The sequence below is a fragment of the Neodiprion virginianus genome, chromosome 3 (assembly GCF_021901495.1).
Source record: "Neodiprion virginianus isolate iyNeoVirg1 chromosome 3, iyNeoVirg1.1, whole genome shotgun sequence".
NCBI lineage: Eukaryota > Metazoa > Arthropoda > Insecta > Hymenoptera > Diprionidae > Neodiprion > Neodiprion virginianus.
Window position 1 is genome coordinate 27,922,255 of NC_060879.1, and position 22,297 is coordinate 27,944,551.

The following is a 22,297-nucleotide window of genomic DNA, read 5'->3' on the forward strand; positions in this document are numbered from 1 at the left end:
ATGTATCCAAAGCGTGTACGTGTTATATACTAAAAAACTTTTCACAGTCAAGCTACAGACGCCTGGAGACATGCAATTCACACGATATGCGCCTCATGTAAAGAAAACTCCGTTTACTCGGCTTACATCGCCTGAACTCCACAGCTAATCTAGGATAGAATATTGAGCAATTTATAAGAACGTTACTGGAATAAATTATAAATACACCTTGTCCCACAATTGTAGTAAAAATGTGTGCAAACTTAATGCAGTTCTATACAAGTCTGAACTATAGACTTGAATATTTTTTACAGTAGACCTACACGTGTTATTTAGTCTGTTTTGTGCATAATTTGAAAATATTTTGAAATAAGAGTTGCGGTTCATTTGTCATGTCGCGCAGTTACTGACGTAACTATACGTAAGATATTACACATGATGATGCCAAAAATTGGACTTGCAGTAAACTAGACCGTGTCTGTAATAAGCTTATACTTACACTTAGTGATTGAATGGTTTCTATTCTACGACATGCCGTTTCTACATTCTGCGATCAAGTTATTACTGAGATTATTTGGTTCATGGTTTCTAGTCCCTGTCAAATTTTCTGCTATTGAAATAAAAAAAAAAAAAATCAGCTCAAAAGCTCAAGCTATTTCGATGTTGGAGTAGGAGGAAGCAGAGTTTCAATTTAATTTTAAACACTAGGTAGGAGCGGAGTCCATTTAAATGATATAAATAGTTTGACTCACACCTTGACAGATTATTAATTCTCGGAGAACAAGGTTTCAGCAATTTCATGATCCTCTTCGTATTTCACTTGATTTTGATACCCTGATTTTTTCGACGTCGCTGTTCGCGCCTTTAACGGCGTTTCACTTACGTATTCATCCCAGTTGATCATGAAATTCAGAGAGTATTTCTGGATTAATGTCGGTGAATAATTGAGATAAATTTTGTAATATTAGCTTGAAAATTACTTATATTCATTCATATATATATATATACATTGATACTTATACCCGAATACAAAATTTAAAACTGTACGAACTGAAATAAAATTTTATTAAGAGGATGCTATCGTCGGTCTTTACTGACAGAGTCAAATGTCGCTGTTTTTTACTATAATCAAAGTCTACGCATCACCGTTGTGAAAATGCGGCGATCAGCGCAACTCTACACGCAGTACTAAATAAGAAAATCAAAAGAAGTTTTATTTCGCGCAACAACGATCCGAAAAATATATATTTCTGTAATTGAATTATTATTCGCGCAGGAAATGACAAAGTTTCTAGATGTCTTTGCTTCGAATTGCATGTAGAACTGCACTGACCGCGGCATTTTTACATCCGTGTTGTGTACGCTTCTATAATGGTAAAAAAACAGTGATATTTTACTCTTTTGGTAAAGACTGACTATGGCATCCACTTAACGAATTAAAGTTACTTAAAAAGTCTTACGCCATTGTCAGTTCTTATTACGTGTAAGCAATAACTCATCATTAATGCGAGCTGAGGCCATTGGAATTAACGATTGCAGGTTCATAATGGCTCAAAGCTCTTGTTCAGGGTTTATGAATTGTCGTCTTTCGACGATGAGCACTGAATTTATACCTATAAAGAATTCACGTAGTCTGAATCCGCCTGTTTTTAGGCAATCCGAGTTACTTTTTGTGATCAATATTTGGCTAGCCATACATGAATTAAAACAGTGTTGCCTACGCACAGGCGCCATTGCACCTGTGTCACGAATCCGCGAAAAGGTCGTCGAATATAACTTTAGGCAATAGTTTCACTTACCATTACACAATTTAAGTTGGGATCACACAAGATTATGTAAATTCAAGTACAGCAAGTATCTAATGTAGACCATTTTGATTTAACACCTTGAGTCTTTTGCGCGAAATTTAATGCCAATTTCACTATGTTAATTAATTTAGATATAGGTACTGATAGTAGAAATAGAAATTTTAGGACTAAAAGATATTAGATTTCTTTTATACAGATATGAGAGCGTTTCATATTTCCCTCTGTGTATATGTGTTATATATATATACACGTATACCGATACAGTACAATATATTCATATAATTCATATCTATATTGTAAAATATATATTTACGTTTTATTTTTTCTCGAATTATTAAAATTTTATACCCTTTTGAATATTCTGAACCTTTGATGAAAGCGTAATTAAGCGTCATATCAAGCAATTAGCGACGATGGACGAACGAATGACAAGAAAGAGATTTTTTTTCCCCGCGGTTATTCTACCTCCGCAGAGTATTTTCCTTTATTAGCGATCACACAGGAATTTGTATCACACTGACAGATAAAAGACAAATTGTTGTACCCCATCTCCTTAGCAGGACACATATCGACGCATCTATCGACCTTTCATCTTATTAGACATGTCTTTGACCACATAATTAATTAACATTCATACGCTGAGGTAGGTGAAGAGTTTTTTTTTTTTTTTCTATATGTCTCGTCTAAGTGACCGTAATTTTGATTCGATCATCCAGCGACACACATCTCACAATCATTAAACAACAGTATGGCATGCGCTTTGCGTCTTGAATGTAATGTTACGAGATTTTGGTTATTAATTCTTTGTTAGAATATATCGTTTTACGCTGCACTTTTTGACACCCACCAACAGATTTTCAAATTTGATACATCACATATCTATATACCTGTATATTTATATACGCGGTTTGAGTTTTTCAGTTGATTATTTACAAGGTGCCGTATCTAACTGCATGATTTTTGAGGTAGCATTAGCGGCACGCTTTACACAATATATAATATATATATATATATATGTATATATATTATATTTCAAGATTGGATTCTTATAATTTTTATAAACTTAATTTATAAAAACAATATACATTTATGTATCATAGTATGTACAAAATTATAATATTAATTGATGCGTACTCGTAGGAACGAATAGAGATCAATGCTATCATATTTACGGAATCTCATACGGTGCACAATGAAGTATCAAATGAACCGAGTCTCGTTTCACAAAGTGTGCAATTGTCTTGTGGATCAAATTTCAATAAGGTAATTATAATCACGTATTACTAATTATATATATGACATACACATCTATATTTTAATGCAGTACGTATCTTTTACTTCTCATGCTTATTTACAATTAGCTGAATCATTATTACTTTTTCGATTTATCTTTTATTTATTCTTGGATAATAATCATAATAATACTGTTTGTTTTTGTATCGAGCGTGGTGGCTTCACGTTTCGTAAACTCGGAGTAGTAGGTTCGTGACAATATTGTTCTGTTCTTTTTTCAAGGTCTTGCTCTCACAGTTTTAGCTACAGAAAAAATTCTCTGGTTTCCGAATGATTCTGTAAAATTTTCTCTGTCTTCGCGTGCGTCCGGTTAACGATTGTTGAAGAAAAACTGACCGCTGTGCGATCCACTACATGTTTAATATACAGAGACGTGTAATGGTGACACAAGTGTCGCGTCGAATGATGACGATGATCAGCATGACACGTTACGTAAAACATTCATTTCATATAGTATCGAGTAGTAAGGTGTAATAACCGAGCTAGAAGTACGTATGTAGATAATTTATAATAGAACATAAAATCAGTCTATTTAGTGGATCGTTACCAAGTTTATAACGATTTTGGCGTGATTTAGTACCTCTTTACGTTAGCGCTGTGAATAAATAGCACGGCAAGTATATTTTACAGATATCCACGTAAAATTTATACGAAGCTGTATATAAGTAAAGACTTACTACATGCGTAGATACGTTACGCTTATAAAATATTTGTAACTATAAATTCCCAGCGAGGAGTGCGGTTTGTGTGAACTTTTTGTTTTTCATAGATCGAACATAGAATGAACATAACAACCTTGTTCGGACGAAGACTTTTATTCGAAACTGCAAATTTATCCTCGAGCTTCGCGGCTAGCCGTCATATTGTCGATTCGTTGGATTTGAACAAAGCGTTATAAATGGTCCGACGGTGAAACTGGACAAATAAGATTTTTTAATATTTATATTCAGACTCGCTGAAGTTGGTACAGTTTGAAAATTCTTTGATATGGAATTTAGATCCAATGAAAACTTTTTCAATCATATGCGGAGGGCGTATTTTCTATAGATGTGCTTGAGGCCGGTTAGATTTTTATGAATATTGACTAAGAAGAAGAGGAAAACATGAAGAATCCGGTCATATATGTGCACGGGCAGTGTTATTTGAGATATGAGAATTAGCGGTCCCTGATAATTGCGTTCGCGTGTGATTCTTTTTTTTATCATGCCGCATGCGTAACATTGAAAAAAATTCTGCTTCATTGACGAGATTTTTTGAATGTGCTTCCCGTGTTAAAGTTGAGTGAAGTAATCAACGCTTAGTCCGGAGTTGAGAACTACTGAACATAAAAATAAATTTTTCTGGGGATATCAGGCGCCTCTACTTGTCGTCAAAATAGTAAATAGAAAGAAATTCTATTTTTTCACGCACCTTGTCGTCTGCCAGACTCCGATATATGCATCGATTTCAAATATCGCATTTGACTTCTCTGCGACTTCGACACAGCTTGCTGTCCTGAAAATAGGGCGGGGATTTCGACACGTGGAGATTAAAGGTCAACCTACCAGGTGAGGAAAAAGGAAGGAAGAAAGTGACTGCGAATTCCTCCGAATCCCACGACAATGGAATAATGCTGCATACACAATTTTAGAGACAATTATTTGACAATGGGCAAAGACTGCAAGCTACAAATTTTCACATAAATCGTTGAACGTTGCGAAGGTTGGCGAATTTTCCCAATAAATACTTGCCGTTTCGTTCAAATGCTCTAAGCTCTCGTTACAGTCGGATATTATACCGATCCTCACCCTGTCTCGAATATTACAAAAATTACTCTCTTCCACAAAGCAATTCGGCTACTCTTCTTACTCCGTACATTCCCGCATTCTCTACTTTGTACCATCGCGACTCGGTTCGACATATTTTTCTCCCCGCGTTTTATTACCAGGTGCTATTTGCAGCGCGCGCATTGCCAAGAGGGTCAAGCTGACACCGCCGAGAAGAAGAATCGTGTGCAGAGTCCTTGGGGGGGGCGTCGGAATCGACATCGGTGTCGTAATATTCGGATTTTCCCCGACTACTGGATCACCGTCTCCATGACATTGTTCTTGTCCCAGCCGTTTTGCCCACTTAGGGTTCGTGACATTTGACTCGGACTCCTCGCCGGGCTTTGGGCCGGATAATATACGCAGGGTGCCGGAGTGGCCGACCACACTTTGGGTTTGGGGCATTGTCGGGAGTGAGAATTGCCGTTGGAGAGGTGCACGTTGTTGTTCCTGCTGTTCCTCGTGCTCGACCTGTGCACCTGACAGCGACGTATCGAGTTTCGCAACTCGATGTTGGTAACGTTGGTCACGACGGATTCGTCGTTGGTAGGAAATTCCGGACTGTCTCGACCCGCGCCGAATATGTGAGAGCTACAGAATAACCTGAGAAAGATCCTCTTGAATTTCCGACCGAATATCACGTAGATTATGAAATTTACACTGCTGTTGATCGTCACCATTAGATTTCCAATCTGAACCAGCCACATCGGTATATTGTTGTAAAAGGTTTCGCAGATGTTCGTCGCTAGTGGTATTATGTTGCAAACTATGAAGACTATCACAACGCACAACAGCATTGTTGCCAAACCAATTTCTCTCCGCTGGTGATGCGACAGATTCTGCAGCTCTCTGTTTGCCTTTCTCACCTGAAACAATAATCGTTCCACGCCTGGATTACTACTTCTTCTATAAAAAGCTCTGATAATAACGCGTTTTCACCTTGTACCAACTGTGATAAATAAAGTACGAGACATTCGTGAAATTTACATTTAGACGAGCCTCGTGTTCCACTTTCAAACACACAGGAATCAGCTTCTCGTATGCTGCTTTAAACCTAACTCACAGTTTACCGTTAAAATCCTTACAACTTTCCATTTCAGCTCTACCTGCTTTTGTCAAGATTGTCGACGAAGTAAAACAAAGTCCCGGTAAAATGAGTTAATCTTGTTTCCCGACGATCGTTGCTATAACTTCTTCGATTTAATTTAAAACTCCCGACGCAATTCGATATCGCCAATGGCCGCAGGGACCAGCTAAATGAAGTGCTTGTTAATTTCCTCTGCGGATAAGAAATCCAAAGATGACAGATTACAACGGGAATAATAGGTTAGCAGAAAACGTACGCGAGTGCCTATTTGTTACGTCAACTATCGTTCTTTTTCATCGATAAGTTTGGTGGAGGAAAAAACGGAAAATAAATCGAATTCCGGAGGTATATCAAGACTGGTTAAAAAGATAGACACGGCAATACCAGCGGGAAAAATCTTTTGTTACGACCCCAGGCGAAGGTTCAGATTAATCGTAAAAAAAGATATAACTCAGTCGGAAAATGTCTGAAATCTTTCACCAGCGACGCTACGCGGTACTGATGATAAAAGTTACTGCTTTTATCAGGAGTTGAAGTTGCATTCGAGCTGCTCCGATGGCCTGGAATATCAACTTGTCTCCAGGAAATCACTCCGCGGCATAGACCGAGATGAACTTGAACGGAATTTTGTCCGTAGCTGAATAACAGGACGTTCGCAGACCACGAAAATAACGATTTCATTTTGTCTTGCGCAGAGCTGTAATCGCTGGGTCAGGAAGTGATCGATGACGATGACACGGTCTTATCCGTTCGAAGAGTAAAATATATACAAAGCTTGGAGTCTTTTGTAAAGAAGCATACCGCGGTAGACGCAGAGAGCAGCTTCAGGGTCCGGAGGAACAAAAGTCGAAAGAAGCGTTTACTACCTCGAGCTCCTAAATTAAATGGCTTTTGGTTCTAGCAATGAAAGCGTGTTAAGGATACGACGCGAGGACTCCCAAGGGACACTCCTCGCCACGTAAGAATTTTGTATCTCACAACCTTATTTGTATCCGAGCACCGTTGCGAGAATAGAAGTTGAGTAGCGGGACCCATGTGGCGTGTGGTAATTCGTAAGATATTTACGATGGTGCAAACACGCGCTAGTTTCACAGACAAGGATATTCGTGCAGGATGCTCGTCCTTCAAAGCTTGGAATAACAAAATCTTATTTTTCTACCCATGCGCTCTCGTAGGTGCGCAAAAATTCAGGTACAGTGGTGAACTGAAATCTCAACATATATCTGGCACGAATTTTGCAGCTCCGGAAGGAAGCACCAATGAATTTCGGGCGAGTCTCACTGTTGGGCGCATAAATTTCATGACAAAAGCAATATCGGAAGGAACATGTCATAATATCGACAAGATGAAATATGGAATTGATTATTCGCCCATCGTTTTTCAACCGAGAAACGACGGAATGAAAAAGAATTTCCTTCAGATTTTACGAAAGTCAGCGATATCCGGCTGCGATTCATTTTGACGAAATTCAGGAACTCGGGCTATGATTCGATTCGCGATGCGAACTTTTTCATTCATCACTCAACCGCTGTCTGCTTGATGGAACATGCTTGTCACAATCTTGTACCTGCGTGCAGGCATATATTCGTTTCAGAGTTGACCATCGTCTCCGCGTGGTCTGCGGTACATCATCGTTGATTTACGTAGGGTGTCAAGAATAATGGTATTTCTTAAGTGCGCCAACATGCCGGATTTTCTAACTAACTAATGATCCCTTGCTCCTGGTGGAAGCTTTATTAAAAGCTTCAAGTCTCAAAACACGCCGCAGTAAAGACAAAGAGTTACTGAATTTCCGAAGATTAATCCTTCGTTGAGCAGAGAGCCCGGACACTAAAGGAGCTTCGTGAGATAATCTGCAAGGACTCGACCCTTTAAAATTGCCCGATCGACTGTCGATAAACATTCCCAACGTTGACAAACGTCCAAAGGCACCTCATCTCAGGGAGGATCAATGACAAGGAGGGTATTCGGTGCAGAAAATAACTACGAGCGTGAGATGGAAACTTTACCCATATATGTTCGCGGGTTAGCGGTTGCAACGGTTTGTCCCATGTGATTGGCCTTCTTGGTCAACTTGAGGTGACAATGTCATACTTTACGAGGCCGTTTCAATACGAAGGGATACTCGCGAGCCGTTATTTGGGTCAGTGGAATTAAGGTTAGGTCTATACATAATACTCATTGAAGTTGGAACGCTTTTCGATATCCTAGTACAGATAATTTACGCGAAAACCTTGTCAGGAAATATTTCGTTTTCATGGTTCGTGTAACGCGTTTACGAATTAATTATGCTGCGGCATTCGGTAGTAAAATTGATGATTCTTAGCAATGCTTGCACAACACACAGCACATATTCCAACATGAGCATATAAAGTTCCTGTTATGATTATCTTAAGGATCTGACAAATTTTTTCACTAATATTCCTCCCGAACGACATTTAAATCATTATTTTTAAGGTACACTTAAGAATTGAATGGTGCAACGAATAGGTAACGAGCAAGACCTCCAGTCTAGGCTTCTAGTCTTGGTCTCATTATTCACCCTAGCAAACTTTCCAATCGCCACGGTGTCTGTTATCAAGAATAGGGGCACTTAAAACTTACGAGTACGTTGTCAGTGTTCGTCACTTTCATACAGCGAGTGTACGTACGACGTGCTTCAAACAAAGGTTGTCTGCAGCACGCGAAGCTGCAGCTACCTGCTCCGCGTAGAGCAAAATTAACCCTCAATGTAGCCGACGATACAAGGTATGAGCATTTCAGGGAAATGATTGACTGCTTTAAATCAAGTTTTATGACCTGACTACAGGGTAAGGTTGGCTTTGTTCGTAAGTAATGTCTTAACAGTATTTCACGAGCGATTGTGGTCGCATCGAAGAACAGAACCGACCATTCGACATTTATAAGCAGTCTGACGAAGGTCCGGTGAAATGTTTAGCATACTTGTACGATAGTCGTTGAAAGTGCGTAGGATACAAGATTGGGACGTTCATGGAAATAACACGGTATATTCGTCACATTACACGAAAAATGTACGAGACATATAAATTAAAAAAGTGTTTAAGCAAACGAATTGATGATGGTAAACGTTTGCATCAAGTTAGATTTAATTAAATCAGTATTTCTTTGACGAACGTATAGGCAACATTTTTACTTTAGAAACTGCAACTGAAAAGCCTCCCCCCAGCAATCTCATTATTGCGTCGTTTTGTCAAATGCCTAAATCATATCGTTCGAGCTATTTCCATGAATTGTGACTCATGTTATTCGCGACTCACACCTTGAAAATCGGCAAAGGTGAATTTCGTCCTTAGCTTCTTCGTTAATCGTGAAACACGTTGCGTGAAAAATGACCATTGGTTACAATCAGCGAATTTGTATTTTTTTCAAAAACACAACGATGGTATTTGAAATTAATTTCACGCGATTCACAGAGAATATATTAAAAAAACTCTGTGCTTGGACAAACAATACAATTTTTCAATCAGAAGATTGATCAATCATTTTATTTTTCCGTAGTTATTAACACTCGGATTATACTTATTTCAGTTTGATAAGGATCTTTATTTTTCGAAGTCAGGAGGAGATTCTCTTAATAAACCTTATTGACTTCAATTTTTGTTCAATCGTAGTTCCGTTTCATTCAATTCAACGCTGGCATACACGAATATGACAGCGATATATCGAATAAGTGATCGTTTATTACGTACCTGTCGATATATTTCCATGTTAAACCATGTGAGCAATGTAAACGGAATGGCATAGTAGAAAATAAAGTACATCCAATTGATGTAGATCGTACGATATAGTTCGTCAACCCTCATCTTTGTTGCGTTTGCGCAATATACCGGCACTTTGTACTTCCAGTGAATCTCTTCGGTGATCGTCATTTCCCAGAATCTGGAGCAAGTGGAAAAAGGTCGTTAAAACAGACCGTAAGCAAAAAACATTTCCATAAGAATCCCCGATCGTCTATTTTTGCAGCTGTATTCCAGTGCGGTACAAATAAGAGGAATAAGAAAAGCTGCGGAGACGAAGTGATAAAAAGACCCTCAACGGGTTGAATTTCAGGTGAAAACAGTCGGTCGTGATCAGCTGGTCGAATCTTGTCACTCACTTCGGTATGTTGTATATTACAGAGACGACGATGATGCAGAGGACAGCCATCCGCGCCCTGCCATAGGTGCACATGGAGCGTGCCCTCAGGGGATGACAGACGGCCACGTACCGTTCCATAGTTACGGTCAAGGTGAGGTAAACTGAGACCATTTGCGCGATCGTGGCCAACGGATACAAGAACTTCACCAGCCTTGGGAAGACGAAAAACTTGTAATTGAACAAAACATTGGTTTGAGGATAGATGGCCGGCAGTCCGAACAGGAAAACCTGCAACAATGTGGTGAAAACATTGGATTATTGTCGGTGTTTTGCACAGGGTTCAGTGGGGCGGGTATGGGACTTCACTGACGTGATATAAACAATCGAGTTTATACGGCCTTTGCACGTGTGACACGCCGGTACAAGTGCGACGTATGTACATCAGGATTTTCGGTGCAGGGTAGAGAAGTTCGTTGGGCTTGTGAGCCGACAGCTGAACAAATAATAATAATCGGTCTGAGTCTGAGTCTGAATACACGGGCGGAATGAATTACAAGTCCAAAGCTCATGAGCTTCAAGATCCAGGGATCTAAATCACTGTCACGTGTGAATGCATGAAGGAACCGAGGCGTCCTGGTATGCCACGTAAACTTTTGTTTGCATACTGACGTCAAGTGAAAACTCACGGGGAAAATTGGATCATGTCAATGTTGGAAGTTTCTAGATTGGAAGAGCTTATCGTCGTCGCTAGAAAGACAAAAAGATGACCAAAACTGATACTGCTTCTCGTTCGTTGTAATAATTCTGACCTGTTTACATGCCTGCATAAGGCATGACAAAGTTGATACACCGGAAAAGGAAGCGCTGCCATTACTCTCAAAGATAATCACCTGTGAAATCGATCGATTCTGTAATCAAGGAACAAATTGAGATTGGCGGCGGCTTAGAAATTGCGTGGCATAATTGGTAGGCCGTAGAACGAACGTCATTGCTGGGGTCAAGTAGATTTCGGTGAGCGTCCGTGATCCCAAGAGTCCAATCAAGGGAGCCATGCAAAAAATCCGATTCGCGTACGAAATCGTGGAGAATCAGAAACCGCGTGACCTTAATTTAATGATGCAGAGTCGGCAAAGACAGGACTGCAAATGACTTCGCGGATGAATGATTTTTCGTAAATGACTCGATGGAAGTCTTCCGATCTACGGCGACACGTGGTTACATTTCATACGGTGTGGAAACTTGAAGAAGAAAGGACTTAGCGAAAGTCTTGGAAAAAGTTTGCGACAATGCCGCGTGAGGATGCGAAAGGCGATAAAACGTGATCCATATCTGGGAAGGTGAATAAAAAGCAGTCTCCCAAAAGTCAGGGAAAGTCGTAAAAGACAGTGGAAGGCGTCACTGTCCCGGGATATTATTAATAATGTTGAAAATACGCGGTACTTGGAACTTTTTGAAAAACAACCCAAGACTGTGGGTGTATGAAGAATGCCAGAAATCTTTCTGGGATAGTATAGAAGATATATGTAAAGAATCTTGTTAAACAAAAATCTATCAAGCTTTATTCCTGCAGCTTTCGAAACGTTGTACGAACGTCGAGCTTGGAATTACTCTTGCAATTAATGGCTGTACCAGAGTTACAGGGCCGTTCCACACAGCGCTACATACTCCAGGGAGTAGGATAACAGACAACCTGGTATAAAAGCGAGAAGTTTCGAAATTAATAACCTTGCAGATGTGCAGGCATGTAATCATACCTCGTACCAACGTTTTTGCAAAACGGTCTTTTTCACTGCCTTCAACTTGTGCCCGCAGAAGTTCTGTGCAACTAATGTATCGTCTAAAAGCTACGAAACGAGTCAAACGTAAAGTCTGCGATGCTCTAAAATGTCTCGGTACGAGAAAAACTCCCCGAAATTTGCAAGACGGTTTCGGTACAAACGTATAATGCAAGATTAATGGAGCATCGGAAACTTACCGAAGTTAAAATGAGGACGGTGTCGCATCTCGCTAGGCCGATCAATAAGTAGTTGATCGAGGATTTCATCTGGGGCCGGGAAAGTATGATCATCGAAATGATGTTGCCGAATAATCCGAACAGACCCACCACATTTAGTAGAATACCACTGGTGATGAATTCTAAAAGGGCGCCCTCTCCTACCGGAGTATCGCATTCCAGCGGTTGTTTGGTCGTGAAAGTATCGTTCTCCGTAGATCCGTTCGTTACATTTGAAGAAAAGTAAGACGTACTATTCACTGGGTATACTTCCGACATTTTGATACTTTGGTTCAGCGTACCGCATTGGTTCGTTGATTTTTCAAATGTTTGTCCAATGCATGTTTTTTATTTTATTATTTCTTTTTTCACTCTTATTTTCATTGATTACCGCGACACACGATACCGGATATTTATCGCTAATCGGAAAAATTAATTTTAACCGTATGATTTTAAGTGAGACGATTACTTTTCCAATTAGGAAATAAACGAATTGTTCTTGCCGGAAACACAGGTGCTAACACTAGGTAAGTTCATCTGCGCGCTAATCGCAAAATTTTCAAATTGCTGATTAATTGGAAACAAACTTCGATTCGGTGAAATTTTCTCGTAGTACGATTTAGGCCCAAGTTTACGTATTGCGATATTTTCCTCGTTGATCATCACCTTTTAAATTTATGCGACTTACTCAACTCGATTCGAAACGCGGTCATGCTTGATTTTTAGTTACACACGAATATACTCGCTGCGTATTTATGAAGGAATAAGCACATTTTAGTCCTGATCGCCAGAGATAATCTCACGCATTCTTCTCAAGTCGATTCTCTCAATTTTTCTATCAGCGTAGTATATTCTTTGATCACATGACGCAGTGCCACAACACTCGAAGTCGGATCATCCACCTCCAAGCTCTGCATTGTTCAGCTTTATGATCTGCAAAATACCACGGATTCAATTAGTTTATTAAAAAGAAGGTAGGCCGTTAGGGGGAATGGAAGAATAAAAAAAGAAATCAACATCACCTAATCAGACTTAACCGCAATTGAATTGTTCTTGTTGAAAATATAGGTGAATATTCGGTTGTTTCGGTTTTAGAATGCGAAGATAGAAATGGATGAAGGAACCAAGAGATCAGAGATTCGTGATGAGGGTGAATGAAATCTTGATTATTGGAAATTTTTGTGAATTTTTACTGTCGGAATAGAGAATAATGCAGTGCGAATTTCGTGCTTCTATATTATCTAGGAATCCTGTAGACCGTGTTTAAAAATTTCGGTTTGATTCGAAAAAAGCCGAATCGATGATTTAACAACTGTACTTGAAGTCACTTGCTTGTTAAATCTCATCGCTAATTGGAGAATTGAATATTTGCTGAAACTTGGCAAGCCGCTACTTCAGTCAGGAGCTTTTTTCACGCTTGAAAACTTTCGATATAAATTATCGAAATTAGCCAGCGAGTAACTTTTCCCTGACAGAAACCTTCAATTAACTTCTCGCATAATATCTACTTATTTTCGTTGATTTAACTTTACTTCCCAAACAAAAGGAGAAAACGATATCGAATTGAGAATAGTTTAAATTAATATTTGTTTTAAATCACAGAATCTTCGATAATGTGATTAAACTTTTATTTCACTTTTATTAAAAGCAGCGGAATCAATTATCGACGACCAACGTAAGATTATACTATTATTTGTCTAAGCTATGCAAAGCGGGGAAAAACATTGTCAACAAATAATTAATCCGTGAAATTCCGATCAAAGTTTCTCACAGCCTCAGACAGCAACTCGTGCAGCGTCTATTCGAATAATCTCGTTAAAAAGAATTTCTTCGCCAACTAATTTTGCAAGGTTTCAAAAACGTTGTCTCCAACTATCGTCTTCCATTCTCTGGCAATCTCCGTCGATTTGTAAAGTTAATTGGATTCTTCGGTCGAATATCAGACGCGGGAACTCGAGCCGCAAACTCACCGCACCGACCAAGTAAACTTCCGATAAGTATATTTAACAAGAAAGCTAGCTCTTTTGTTGCTCGCGTGAATCGCGTAGAAACGAGCCTCGAACATTCTCTTGGGTAAGATAAATGTTCGGTAAGTGCTCCCGACGGGCGATAATTTTTATCGAGAGATTTTCAACCTCCTCGGCCGAGCCACTGTCAACCGCTTAGCTATCTATCGCTGCTTATTTCCGGTCCCACAGTCAAGCAGTGCCTGCCGCCCGCCTCGGTCATCCCAATTTCTTTATTCGTGACCTAGTTTTTTTTTATCATTGTCCCCCTAAGTGAGCGGCCAGCGAGATTCAGACTCCGAATCCCCCTCTGTACGCATCAGTCTTAAACGTCTGCGTCGAATGTCATTCATGGCTTCCCTTGAAACGAGGACAATTATTTCAGAAGACCAATAACTTCGTCTCGAACAACGAATTCAATTTTAAATTACGTTGAAATTAGAGCGACGACAGAAAAAAGAAGAGAAGAATACAAGGAATAAAAAACGCCGCGACGAGAGTCTGAATTATTTTGCCTCGAAAACTTGTTAATAACGTGTGAAAGGCATACAGCATGCGGAAGGATCGATTGGAAATACTGAAACGCCAAGCTTTGCAGGATCGGTATTACCAAGAGACGCTGCAAGCCTTTACAAAATTGCATACCTTAGATCAATGCTGAAACGTATTACATTGAAGAAGACGGCTGGATTACGTATATCGCTGAAAAATTTCACTCTATCGATGTTTCGAAAAGGCTGAGAAATGCGAGCCATAACTTTCAGACGCAGACTCCGTATCGTGGAATTTACAGCCGCGTGCCGTAGCTTTGTTGCGCATATGAAAGGAAATTACAAACTTAGTAGCGGGTATGCGTTGATATTGCCGGACGACGAGGAACAACATTCCGAGAGAGAGAGAGAGAGAGAGAGAGAGAGAGGAAGTATAAACGCATTTATTTCCGGTTAGCTTGAATTTACGCAACATAGAAGGGAATTATCCCGACGAATTTCATTCGGTCGAATATAATTGTCGGAAAATTCAATATCGCGCCTGGTCGAATAGCAAATTCTAAAATCACACGGACGAGCGGACTGTTAACGAATCGACTGTACATATGTACGATGGGTGATCGAGTTTCGCTAGCGGTGACTAGCGTATCTACGCCGTCGACAATAATCAATGATATTTCGGTTGCTTGTGCTCGGCGAATTTTCTCCGCGGAGTGCGAAATACGTGGGCGTGAAAAAGGCAGTTCGAAGAAGCGAAGGAACAACGACTACGGAGGACGTCGTGCGTCCGACGATAATGAACGAGAGGGTTCGTCCAACCAGCCACTTCAAAGAAGCCTCACTTGGCACATGTCGCTTGTACAGCCCTGTGAATGAAAATTACGGGATAGCAAGTTGGCTTTTAAAATCTCGTGGTTTCGATGAATCCGCCTCTCATTGTCAGACGCACTGAACGAGATGATGGATGCTTGGCCGGGCTGTTACTGTACATCCCTAAGTACGATTTGGGCGTGGAATGCGAGCTGAAGAGTGAAAAGTCGTAAAATAAAGGATTATCGGTTTCGACCAAGCGATGTAAAAAGCAGAGATGGGTATATGCGTGAACTCACCCCGCGAATCGCGAAAACAATACCGTTCGTTTTTTCATTTCAATACGTGACCGTTGTGACTGATGAGGGAAACTTCATTATACGCGCGTCTGTTATTACGCTGTATTCCAGCGATTATTAATAGGTTATGAAATATTTCGGGTATTTGCCATATAGTGGGTACGCGTCCCACTTGCAGCCAAGTTATATGACGCGAAGCGATACGTGACGGAAGAATTTTCCCTAATCGATGAAACTTAACGTGGCTCTGTGAGGAACGATGCGTTCCGAGATTCGTTGCACAGCGTTGATCAAGTGTAAAGATTCGAAGCAGCCACATCGTTGACGGCATCGTTAACCTCTGTGCGAATTCGTCGAGAACGAATCCGATGATTTTCGCGAGGCGCGTTCAAGCCCAAGTAGTGAGAGGCAGGTGCCGGTCAGACAATTCGGCCGATAGTTTGGTCGGATCGAGGCTCGTCGCGAATAGCGTTTTCCCCGCCCGTCGGTGGGCGGAATGCCAAAGTATGTATTTTTGTTCGCTGTCGCAAATTCTCGCACACTCCACGCCTTAGCGTCTGCAGACCCTCATCCGCGCCTCGGGCACGACCCATTTTGGAAACAGTAGGGAAAATTTCCCCACGAGGAATAAAAGAAACCGAAAGAAATCCACACGGCGGTAAAAAAAAATTCACAGCTATTGTAACAGTTTGCATGTATGAGACATTTGGAAATTCCGAATAGGATAAGAGGTGTCGTAAGTATCGAGCGTGGAGAGTGGTTGAAATTCCGAATTTGAAACGTGCCGAAAGCGCCGGATTCAATTTTTTTTATGGCGAGACTTAGAGCAGAGAAATCAAACTTTGACGAACCATCAAAGTTTCGAATGGTCCGAAACCCGATGCTCATAGTTCCGAAAGTGCAAAATGCCGAAAGGGCGAAAATGAGCAAATTTCAAAATCTTAAACATCGAAATTCCGAATATTCGAAGACATTCAAATCTGTGAATTTCTGGCTTGGTAAAATTTCACCACTTTGATCTGTTTCGTTATTTTGGATTTTCGATATTTCAGATTCCCGGTCATTCTGATTTTCGTTTTTTTTTTTTAAATATATTTTACTCCCACTCGTTGAGTAAACTGCGCTGTGTGAGTATATTTTAATTTTCGGAATTTTAATCCACTGTGACTTTACTTTTCGGAACTTTACATTTGGAAACTTTTAGCTATCGGGTTATCCGAACATTTGAAACTTTGTTGTTTCTTCAAAGTTCGATTTCTTTACCTCAACTTTTGCCACTGAATAATTCGGAAGTAGGCTCTTTCGGAACCTTTCAAATTCGAGACTTCAACCCCGCTCCTCGTGCACGGCAGCTCGAGAATTTTTGTTCACGATGAAGAAATGTGTCACTAGAGCGAACGTACAGTATTCATATTCAATAGAACATTAAAATCGTCTCGAGATTGCTAGATCATTCTTTTTGTGAGCTTTTCATAGCACACCAGCAGCTTTTCGGTGCCAAATTTCAGTCGCAATTTCTTCTGCACCCGTCCGACTGTTACCCACGCGAAAATTGTTAGCAAGTCAGTGACTCTGTCGTTGGTGTAAAGCCTCCAATATTGCTCATTTCACCAGGAAATAATAGCTGATATTATTCAGAATGCGCCATCTCGACGTAGGGAAATGGGAATGCCTGCGAGGTCGTTGTCTTGGGGTTGAAATTAGCCAGGTTTCGGGAGTGAGTAAGGACGTGGGTGAACCGTGCATCCCTCAAGCCTTGAGACAAGTTCGGATGGAGTTGTCATGCCAAAAGTTACGAACTTCCCAGCAATTCCTCCTCCACGCAGTGTCACGGTCAAGAGGGTCAACCGAGACGCGTATTTACGACCTTAAGTTCCACCGATACAGATGTCGTTACATACCTACATGCCTGCGTGTATTTTCAAATTCCGTTACGCATATTTTCGTAGCCACCTTACGCCAATTGCAAATAAGATAGGATGGACCGTGAGCTTGTAGCTGGAAAGACTTGTCCTTAGTTATATGGGGATGATGACGTGGGAGAAGCGAGGAAGCAGATACGCTTGTGTATTTCTGGTGACGGAGGCAACAGCTGACCTGCGAGCTACTAGCTTTTATACGCAAATACTCAAAGATATCGCTCCTGCCGGCGGCATAGTTTTTTATTTCACTTGACGATACGGACTAATTGTGAGACCGAGTTTGTTTCGCTCAAGCCGATTTCTTTGTAAGCTTATTTAAATCTCTCGCGTTATTCCGCAAGAGCGTAATTGTTCATTGGCGATAATTAATCGGAATTATTGATTGTTGCAATGTTGCGATACGAACAGGCAATCTGAACTATCTGACGTAAAGAGGAAAATACGGATCTGCTCGTATTGACGTAGGAAAAAAATTGTTGCATCTATTTTTCAACGCGTTTAACAGTTTTGCCAAAAAATACTCGATACTTTAACCTATTATAAGCGAGTTGAGGTGACGAAGCGCGAGACTTTGGTTTGTACAACATATTGTAATAGCCATGCTATATTTTTAGCGAACATTTGTCGAATCAATTTCTTTTTTTCTCTAGCCAAATTTTAAACGATGAAATTCTCGTAGAATATATATATTAGATTAATTACAGCTGTATAATATCGTGACAACTTAAAAGTGTCGGAAGACACGTTTTTAGATTTATTAAAAACGAAATTCAAGGCGTGAACTTCGACGACAGATCCAGATGTTATGATCAATTTTCGCGGTTGTAAGTTTTTTTTTATTTTTTATACCCTTGAAACGATAAAGGTGACGTGAAAATAAATGACTATTCGAGGCCGGGTTTGCGAAGCTGCGCTTAAGTATGAATTTGCTGAAAATAAAAAGATCATCGTCACAGCTCAGGTGAACGATTTTTCATTCCCTAAATATTCGGGCTGCGTTCATCATTTGACAGCCATAAATTTCAACAAAAAGAAGAAGGAGTGAAAAATAAATCTAATATCCCGAAGGGAGGACGAAAAATTGGTGCGTGGTAAGTCTGGATGATTTGATGCGAAATGATCCTGCTCACATTTCGATACACATGAACGATCCTATCAATTTCGGTTACAAACCGTAACCGAACTTTAACCAGGGATACGGCAAAGCGTTTATTGACCCTTATCCGAGTAAACGTGCTTTACTACTTTTCGAAGGAAATTGGCTATAAATTTAACATTCCGTACATTAAACGATATTTTCACGTCGGTTTTGATACTCTTCGAGAAATCGAAACGGCTATTGTACAGTCATACGCGTGAAGTATAAAACTCACTATTCTACGATATTATAAATTTGTTGTACTCGCTAAATTCACCAGAAATTTTAGCACGAATTTTATTACCACATTGTGACATAAGAGAATTTCCATATCCACGAGCTTTCGCTTCTGAACTTAATTCTATGTATATTTACACGAAAATATACGGTGGCGAGAAGTCGGATAAATTTTCACTGTTTCACCGAAGGATAATTACTTCGGGTAACCCTTAATATGGGACTGAAGAGCTGTAATCAAGGTTCCGTAGGTGAAACCGTGCAAAACTTAATCCAGACGTTACATTATACACATTCCGCCTGCCTAGAGAAACTGGATTTCCCTCCACACGTCAGGCCAAATTGTTTCAGGGAAACTCCCTCCACTGATTACCACACAACGTGCTCACGTGGCCGGCGAAGAGTAGCTAATAAAACAAGCTGTAATCACACTATTCGACCCCCGAAGATGACCCTCTGACCCTAGTATTAGTAGTCGACAGCTGTTCCAATTATTCAATTTTACGTACCTATGTGTAATACTATATTCAGTACGAAACTACAGTCCGACGATTTTGACCATTTATCTGATTTAACTTTGTCACGTGTTTTACCAATTTTATGAAAACATCCAGGCTTGAAGATTGCATCTGCTTACGGACGTAAGAAGCATGGTAATCCAAACATAACAAGCTTGATACGTTTAAACTGTAACAGACATCGGGTTTGCAAATTCAACGACTTGCTGAGCAATTTTCAATAATTTTTCAGCGATAAACTCGAATTTATAGACTTTATCCGACTTTGACTAGAAAGTTGAAAAAAAAACCCGGTGCAAATGGTCACGAAAAATGTGCAAATGGAGAAAAATGCCTTCGTTGAAAAGGAAAAATCGTAAATCGTCACGATAGCCCATTCGGGATAGTTTTCAGTTACATGCGGTGTAGATGAATTATTGCCAACAGCTAAAATTGTCGGCACTTCTACGATCGTTTCGAGGTTCGAATGTGAAAAGGTAAGAATCGATTACCGCTTGCTGCATGAATTAGTCGAAATAGAGAGGAGTCAACTTGCCTTAAAGCGAATCGCAAGGGGATCATTCGACAGTTTCGATACGCCCGTTCCTATTTTAAACTCGAGTTCACGGCGAAGGTAAATTTCGTGAAATACCGATGGATGAAATCTTCAGGCTGTGGACTCGCGGAAGGGAAATTTCCCCGCGCAATTATCAGAGATATCCGTTTAGAGTCCATCCTGCAGCTGGAATATAAACGCGGCGTCGTTAAACGTCGCAAGAGATTTTATCCCCGAAAGAGGTAGCACTGACTGTACGACTCGCACGTTGTACGAATGCAGGGAGAGAGAATCCAGTAGCTTTAGATCTCTGTGAAAAAAGTTGGACGATAAAACGCGGCGTTGTGGAGTAATTGAAAAACTAGGGAGAAGAAAAGCTGCCGTAAAATATCCCACTAATGTGCATAAATGGGGTTTCCGATTCGGAAACTCGAGTCTCTGCGGCTGCAGATTACAGCATATTAAAAACTTGGTCTTTCAGCGGAGCTCGAGAAGTTGCGTGGGATGACTCGATGTATTCTTACAATCCGACCGCGGTGGCTTTGAGCGTTCAAAATCTTGCTTTATTGCGTTTTTTATTTTACCACGCAAACGCGTGTCTTTGCGCCCACGAAATTCCCCCACTTCGTTATAGTCTAAAGTTGAAAAAAATGACTGGTCCAACAGAATATGATCAGAGTGACGAATATTCTGTTGGGTAAGAATCGGATTGGAAGAAATTACGGTGTTTTCATCATCTAAGCTCACGCGTCTATTTGGAAAAAAATGATTACCAAATTTGTTACGAAAAGTTGAAGACTCGAAAAGTCGATATTGGATCGACAGTTTCTCATGAAAATAACCACGTACACAAAAATTATGGCACTATTTTTTGAATCTCGAAACTTGTTTACTCGCATTTGATTAAATCTTTGGATATAAAAGTATTTTATGTCTGATTTGAAAGTTGCGATAAATCGCGGTAGGTAGTTACACGGCATGTGTGTACGTACAAAGGCAGTTACCGAGTAGAAAGAGAATAGAATGCAGGAATCGAATTGGAGAACTGTTTTACGACGTGTGTCAAGGGAATCTTGAGGGTTTGGAAAAACGGGAAGGGAATTATCACGTATCGGGGACGCTGTCTGGGACTGTCCAGAAAACGTCCGGCGAAGAGGTTTGGAGTCTTGGGAGTTTCAATTTATCTTCCCAACTTCTACAGCAGGGATACTTTTCTAGGTTTCTGGAGCAGCGAACTTGAGCGAAAATTCTCTCAGTCCATCTACACGCGAGATGAAATTCCAAATTTCAACGTTAAGTTCGTCGTTTCCATAAATCCGATGCGTTACTCGCGGAGGTTTGTTCACCGAAAATGCATAATTTTCATTTATTTTATGATATGACGAGATGATCGCTTTTTAAAATTCGATAATAGAAAATACTGGAATTATCAATAAAAGCTTAGATATCGCTGCTTCGTTTCAAATCCCTTCAAATTTGTTAAAAATTCTATAGATTCGTTCGAATCTAAGCTTTTGTTTATGATTTCGGTATCTTTGATTTCTCTATTTCTAAAAATATCTTTGTAGCTAATTGGTAGTACGATAATTTGATAGATATTCAAGGTACGACAACGTGATAAAATTACTAAAACGTGTGAAATTTTTGCGAACCAAGCACTTTAAGAAGCGAGAACGAAATACGACGTGATTTCGTAATTGCAGAAAGAACATATATATACAATCATCCACGTTATTAACACGCACCATTTTGCGTGATAAACGCGTTGCGAAAAATAAACTACATTTGGCACATAATCGGATAAGAAATTTCCGAGTTGAGCTTTTACTCAAAGCCCAAGCGGCGAGTAAAAACTACCAGAGTGAAAAATTCCGAGTGACAAGCTGAGCTGGGTGTGTGTGACGCGTCTCCTTTTTCATACCTCGTATAATATATATTAGTCGATGTAACGCGGGTCCGGACTTTTATTAACAATACGGGCGCATTTACAACTAGCTCCCAAATCCAAGGCGATATTGTTACCTAATTTAGCAAGAAGCCGGCAGATTTTCCATTGCCTACCGGCCATCAACCATCGCAGTCGTGAAAGAACGGTAATTAACCTTTGACATACAGGCTCAAGGTCAGAGTATCCTCCGCTCCCTCAAGAAATGGCAGTAAATGCCCGCGATTTACGCCACATTCATTTTAGGAGATTCACGTAAAAAAGCTCGTTTCCGTGCATTCTAGTTTGATGCCTTCATTTGTTGTTCCAGAAGCTAGATGATCCTCCAGTTTT

At 40.1% G+C, this 22,297-nt stretch overlaps 1 protein-coding gene across 5 annotated transcripts in view; it reads right to left on the reverse strand.

Annotated features, from left to right (window-relative positions):
* Positions 1–953: 953 nt before the first annotated feature.
* Positions 954–22,297, reverse strand: part of LOC124300402 (FMRFamide receptor) — a 28,507-nt gene continuing 7,163 nt past the window's right edge. For 4 of the 5 annotated variants that reach the window (XM_046754480.1, XM_046754479.1, XM_046754478.1 and 1 more), the window contains exons 2-5: positions 12,046–12,996; positions 10,090–10,358; positions 9,683–9,872; positions 954–5,751 (exon numbers count right to left, since the gene is read on the reverse strand). In XM_046754480.1, the coding sequence (XP_046610436.1) occupies positions 5,137–5,751; positions 9,683–9,872; positions 10,090–10,358; positions 12,046–12,342 (1,371 nt within the window). In that variant the 5' untranslated portion in view covers positions 12,343–12,996 and the 3' untranslated portion in view covers positions 954–5,136. Of the gene's footprint in view, positions 5,752–9,682; positions 9,873–10,089; positions 10,359–12,045; positions 12,997–13,085; positions 13,194–22,297 lie in introns of those variants that run through there. The other variant, XM_046754481.1, reaches the window with a different exon arrangement.